Genomic DNA, 6,637 nt, shown 5'->3' with positions numbered 1-6,637 from the left:
GGATTGAATCCAGCCAGTCTATACATTTCTCTCCCAGATCTGCAAAACCAGTGGTGCAGAGTTTGAGGTCCAGGGTTCAAATCCATCTTTTCTTGTTTGTTGGGTTATTGAGATACACAATATGACTCAAATCTGCCAATCCAAGTGGTGCATTAGGATTGTTCCAAGACACAAAATCATGTTTGGACAGACAAAATTGTAGCTTCTAATCCTTTCAGTTCCTTATTTCTTTACATTAGGTAATATCATTCATTGAATGAGTCAGCTGTGCCATAATATTAGTGCTGCAGGACAACAAAACAATTTCTTCCAGTCAAAGTTCAAATATTGTCTTTTCATTTGAGTTGAAATCCGCTACAACAGAAAACAACACAAGGACAAACTTTCAACACTGGTCTAAATGTATTAAGCATTTCATATAACATCAGCTTATTACAATGACGTCATAGACGTGGCAAAGTAATTTCTCTCAGATGTTTTGTGGGGAACATTCTTCTCAATCCAAAACTAGGTTTAAGGCTGGATTTAAGCCGTATCGCTGAAGAGCTGCGCCACAGAGTTTCTAAACCCAGAGACTTCCGGGAATGCTTGTGAAACAGACCAAGCAAACCAGGCTGGGGTTTGAGAAGTCAATGAGAGAAGTGAAAAATTATGAGTTCTCAATTTAAAGGCACAACCTAGCTTCGAGACAATATCTTAAGTAGTTGAACGTGTTATTACTCCAACCTCGTGAAAGTGACAAACTAACACGTTTACATTTTTGTGCCTTTGATTTGAGGCCTGCACATGCACAGTACGGTGCGAGACGACCTTCAGACCTGAAGCCGTGTTTCTGCACAGAGCATAGCTAGCCAATGTCGCCATGACATCGCCTACAAATATGGTCAGGGATTTCTTTTGGAGAAGCAGTTTGCACCTACGTTACTGTCTTTGGCTGCACAATAGAAATGTAAAGGCAATGTTCCCGCGTTCGTGGAGACCGCATTCATGGTAAACGCTGCATATGTCGGCTCAATCAGAAATTATATAAACATTTCAGTCGCGCTAGAGCGCTACAGATTGAATCCAGCCCTTAATCTGTGTCTGAAAAAATTGATTTCAGACATGTTTACAAAGATGGGCCCTTAAGACTTCTGAGAACGCCATACTCAGTTGGTGCAACATTTAAGAACAGTCCTAATAGATGCGTAGATTAGATTTATTTTTAACCTAAGATTTCAGTGCAGAGTCATTCTAGCGAGCAATGATACCCACCATCGCAGATTGTTCAGAAATAGTTTGTTAGAAACAGGTAAAATTGGCATTCCTGAAACATTTTGTTGAAATGTAATTTTATCTCTGAAAAATTAAGCTAATTGATTGCACCCAAATTGGCCATTTAAATGTATAGGGTTCCAATAAAATTCAATAAAGTACCCAACATCCAATTTGGACCAAAAATATTAATTGGTAGGAAGATGTTTGGTCCAGACGTTGGGTACTTTGTTTATTGAATATTATCTGAATCTTATGAATTAAAATGGACAATTGGAGTAATTATCTTAATTTCTCAGATTAAATTCTATTTCAACAAAATGTTTCAGGAATGCTAATCGTATCTGTTACTCACTACTGAAACGATTTCAGAAAAATCTGAGATTGGTGTCGAAATCCTCGTGATTTTTGAGGTGGAACGACCCTGCATCTTTGGGCATTTAGTGGTAGGTTGTGTCTAATAACCACCAAAAGATGGGGCACTTTTTAGCGTTTAAAAACCCTATTTGTTTACGGTTTGCATTTCCGTGTCCTCTGACCTATTATGACATATTTGAGTGAATGCACTGGTCTGGGACCAAGACATGCCACCGTAGAAGACAGAGCCATGCAGTCAGTAACATAAACATTATACTTCCATACTTATAACTCCACTATCATCGTAAGCCTCTGGTCATTTCAACAATACAAAAACGTGAATGAAGCCATCAGTGCATGCACCAAGCTGTCCACAGAGTAGCAGGATAAAACAAAAGTTAATTCATATTACGTACAACTATTGTCTTTGTCAGCATTATGCACTATTTTAAATATTGTAAAAATATTCCAATACTATGTAGTCATTATTTACAATTCAGTAAGGCATGCTAGTCTCCGCTGTGTACGTTGTTAAGAGCCATTGTTCTTGTGTTAGTGGGTTACAGTTCGGTTACATTTCGGCGACACAGCTCAACCCTTCTTCATGATCCAAACTAGGACATCAATAATACTGAATGGAACGAGCTTTAGGTCAGTCTGTTGACCTTGACGTGCGTCCACTGGCTTTGCTGTTGGTGGGTTCCCTGGTATCAACTAGTCCACAACCTCTTATCTCACACAGTCCTCTCTCCACGAGGCTGAAGAGCCAAAGAGTGGAGTTCAATCTATTGACAGACAGTCCAATAACAATTCTTACCATTACAAATGCATCACTTTTAAAGTGGAGGCAGATACAGTGGCCCCTGTAAAGGTATTTACAGAGCACATTCTGTTAACAAATTAAGTACATTCAGGTTGACCGCTACCAATCACATTGTCTAACTTGCTTTGGTTCATGTGAGACATCTTTTTAACTTCATAATAATGATTAGCCATGTAAGACAATAGACAAACCCACAATTCTTCAAGAGTTAACAAATGACAAAAGAAAACCACTCAACACAAACAAGACATTATCTATAAAAACTGTAAGTGGTAAGTACAAATTCTACAGGCCCTTCCAAAGTAAAAGTGCAACGGTAAACTTACAGCATACTAAAAGATTACAACGATGAAAGTGAGTAACCACAAATTGCATAATGTAACATTTTTGCATGTATAATCAATATGAAATGACCGACATTAAGATCCTAGCTAAATGTTTCGTGAGATGCATCTGCCACCCAGTGGCAGACCAGATTCTACAGCTATTGACATCAGTCACAAAAACAAAACAAAAAAAATCACAAAACTGATCAACAATTAGTCACTAGACTGCTGTGTTGACAATAAATGGTGCATCGGATCTCTGGAGCATAGCTGCCATGTCTATAAGTATCTGTTATAACAGCCTTTACTGTTCTTAAAGTCTTTAAAACAGAAAAATACTTCTAATAAGGCAGTCAGATATGGCTCTGCTACACACCACAGGTCTCACACAAGGTGGCCTATCTGTGTAAAATATGGTTTTCTGACCCATTCTGTTTCTGTAACAAAATGGCCAATATACTTTTGTGACCTCTGTCTTTGTAAATCATGGTTGTCTGAAGATATTTTCATTTCCTCTATATCACCTGATCTCAAAGGGACTTTCTTCAGTCTCAACCCCTACAAACATCTGGATTTCCTCATGGTTGTCGAGGGGCAGCAGTTGACTCTTTAGTTAAGTCATCACATGACTGTGATTGTGCACTTTACTAGTCCATTAGCTTGCTATATGATGGTAACAAAGTGCTAGGTGGTGTTAATACCATATTTCTCACATCTACTCAGTCCTTGTACTCAATCTTCGAGAGGAGATGGAGAAGTGCACAGAGGTGAGGCTAAAACGTTCTGTTTGAAATTGGGCCTTATGTACCTCAAAAGATGCTATGCTTTTCAAACAGTCATGCAAGGACATGGTCGAGCTCTCCAGCTATCTACCAGTGGCAGAACAGCCAAAACAAGGCAAACATTCTAAATCCTATAGTCTTGACAAAACTGTTGGGGGTCTCTGTGTGTTCTCATGGAAGACAGAGGGAAGGAAGGATGGCATTGTGGGAGGACAGGGTGGAGATCAGAGGAGGCTAGTGGGATGAGCTGCCGGCGTAAGTGCTCATTGTAATGGTTGTTTCCATGTGTTTGGTACCATTCCATTCCAGCCATTATTGAGCCCGTCCTCCTATAACTCCTCCCACCAGCCTCCTCTGGTGGAGCTCCAATGGAGATGATAAGAGATGGATCCTCCAGGAGAGAAGCTGACTCAACTCCATCAGAGGGTCACTGATGGTAGCCAGCAGAAGGTAAAGGTCAGGGGTCAGACGTAGATGCCCTCAGGGTTGAGGCCTGAAGACACTGGACTCTGCAGAGCCCGGAGGTCACTGGGGAGGAGGCGGGAGGAGCCCAGCTGTTTCAGCGAGCCTGATTGGAGGTCTGGAGAGAGGGGGAAGGAGGAAGTCAAAAGGTCTACATTAAGTAGTATTTTTTATTTTAAATTATACTTCTTTACTTTCAGGTTGAGCAGTTGGTGTGTAGATTTGACTGGCGTGACAAAACGTAACATTAATAGCCAAATAAAGAGTTTTACAAAAACCTGACATGGTGTACGAACTTCCACTAGGGGGTAGTGTTGGATAATACAATAATGTTTGAAATGTCTGAGCCAAGATTGTTTTTGCCCAATCTGACTAGGATGCTTTGTAATGCTTGTGTGTACCTGTCTTATTCTTCTGGTCATTGGGCTGGGCTGGTAGAACGGTGACCTTGGTGCCCGTCTGATGGATGAACTGCTGAAGGTTCACCTGTCTCAGCTCCCTGGTCAACTGCTCCAACTCCTGCTCCTTCTCCTGCAACAAACAACCACTCAACTAGTCATTTACTTGCCCTGCAGTTTCTACTGTCAGTTCCACTTCCCTGTATACTTGGTTTGTCCACTGATAGGGGCCCGCCTGGCCACTCGCGCCTAACAAGCAACTTTAAAGATTCCTACGATGTTTAAAATATTATACTTTTCTCTTGTGGAATTTTATTCCTTTACATTTAAGGCTATTTGCAGGTGGAATTGTTGCATTGTGAAGAACCTTTAAATCAGACAGTTTACGGTTACATACATGTTGCAGGTTGTTAAACCCACTAATAAAGGAGTGGTTTTCTCGGGCACAGCTAAGGAAGAGTTGGTTCTAGGGAAAGAGTAATGTAAGACTGGTGGAGTAGATCTGCTGATCTTTTCAGCCCCCAATATCACTAGTTGTATATAAAACTCACCACCCGATATGGTTGCATTTAGACAGGCAGTCCAATTCTGAGATTTTTTCCATGAGTTGGTCTTTTGACCAATCACAACAGAGCTTTTCACATCAGTTATTTTTCAGAGCTGATCTGATTGGTCAAAAGACCGATTAGTGAAAATAAGATCAGTATTGGGCTGAATGTCTAAACGCAGCTTATGTGATGTACTCCACCCTGTAAGTAAACATTACATCATGAGGACTAATAAGAGGCCTCCAAAATGTTCCTACTAAAAACATAAGCCCAATACAACTTCAAAAACATTTTTCCCAAGCAGTGAGAAACCATGCTTGAATTAATAAACAGTTCTGGTTTTGTCAAGGACATGAATCAAAAATGGTTTTGTCAAGGACATGAATCCAAACGAATATTCATTCAGCGCCAGAAAAATGTAAAATATATATACAGTTGAAGTTGGAAGTTTACATACACTTGGCTTGGAGTCATTATAACTCGTTTTTCAACCACTCCACAAATTTGTTGTTAACAAACTATAGCTTTGGCAAATTGGTTAGGACATCTACTATGTGCATGACACAAGTCATTTTTCCAACAGTTCAATACAGACAGATTATTTCACTTATAATTCATTCACTGTATCACAATTCCAGTGGGTCAGAAGTTTACATACACTAAGTTGACTGTGCCTTTAAACAGCTTGGGAAATTCCAGAAAATGACATCATGGCTTTAGAAGCTTCTGTTAGGCTAATTGACATCATTTTAGTCAATTGGAGGTGTACCTGTGGATGTATTTCAAGGCCTACCTTCAAACTCAGTGCCTTTTTGCTTGACATCATGGGAAAATCAAAAGAAATCAGCCAAGACCTCAGAAAAAATGGACACCTCCACAAGTCTGGTTCATCCTTGGGAGCAATTTCCAAACGCCTGAAGGTACCACGTTCATCTGTACAAACAATAGTACGCAAGTATAAACACCATGGGACCACGCAGCTGTCATACCGCTCAGGAAGGAGAAGCGTTCTGTCTCCTAGAGACAAATGTACTTTGGTGTGAAAAGTGCAAATCAATCCCAGAACAACAGCAAAGGACCTTGTGAAGATGGAGGAAACAGGTACAAAGGTATCTATATCAACAGTAAAACGAGTCCTATATCGACATAACCTGAAAATCCGCTCAGCAAGGAAGAAGCCACTGCTCCAAAACCGCCATAAAAAAGCCAGACTACAGTTTGCAACTGCACATGGGGACAAAGATCGTACTTTTGGAGAAATGTCCTCTGGTTTGATGAAACAAAAATAGAACTGTTTGGCCATAATGATCATTATGTTTGGAGGAAAAAGGGGGAGGCTTGCAAGCCGAAGAACACCATCCCAACCGTGAAGCACGTGGGTTGGCAGCATCATGTTGTGAGGGTGCTTTGCTGCAGGAGGGAGTGGTGCACTTCACAAAATAGATGGCATCATGAGGCAGGAAAATTATGTGGAGATATTGAAGCAACATCTCAAGACATCAGTCAGGAAGTTAAAGCTTGGTCACAAATGGGTCTTCCAAATGGACAATGACCCCAAGCATACTTCCAAAGTTGTGGCAAAATGGCTTAAGGACAACAAAGTCAAGGTATTGGAGTGGCCATTACAAAGCTCTGACCTCAATCCCATAGAAAATTTGTGGGCAGAACTGAAAAAGAGTGTGCGAGC

The 6,637-nt window shown here is 40.6% G+C and overlaps 1 protein-coding gene across 2 annotated transcripts in view; it reads right to left on the bottom strand.

The window, feature by feature from the left end:
• Positions 1-1,659: 1,659 nt before the first annotated feature.
• The window catches only part of LOC115180009 (ras association domain-containing protein 8-like), a 32,030-nt gene continuing 27,052 nt past the window's right edge, over positions 1,660-6,637 (bottom strand). For both annotated transcript variants that reach the window (XM_029741863.1, XM_029741864.1), the window contains exons 4-5: positions 4,406-4,535; positions 1,660-4,122 (exon numbers count right to left, since the gene is read on the bottom strand). In XM_029741863.1, the coding sequence (XP_029597723.1) occupies positions 4,007-4,122; positions 4,406-4,535 (246 nt within the window). In that variant the 3' untranslated portion in view covers positions 1,660-4,006. The remainder of the gene's footprint in view (positions 4,123-4,405; positions 4,536-6,637) is intronic.

The sequence above is a fragment of the Salmo trutta genome, chromosome 40, assembly GCF_901001165.1.
Source record: "Salmo trutta chromosome 40, fSalTru1.1, whole genome shotgun sequence".
NCBI lineage: Eukaryota > Metazoa > Chordata > Actinopteri > Salmoniformes > Salmonidae > Salmo > Salmo trutta.
This window is presented reverse-complemented; position numbering and strand designations above follow the sequence as displayed.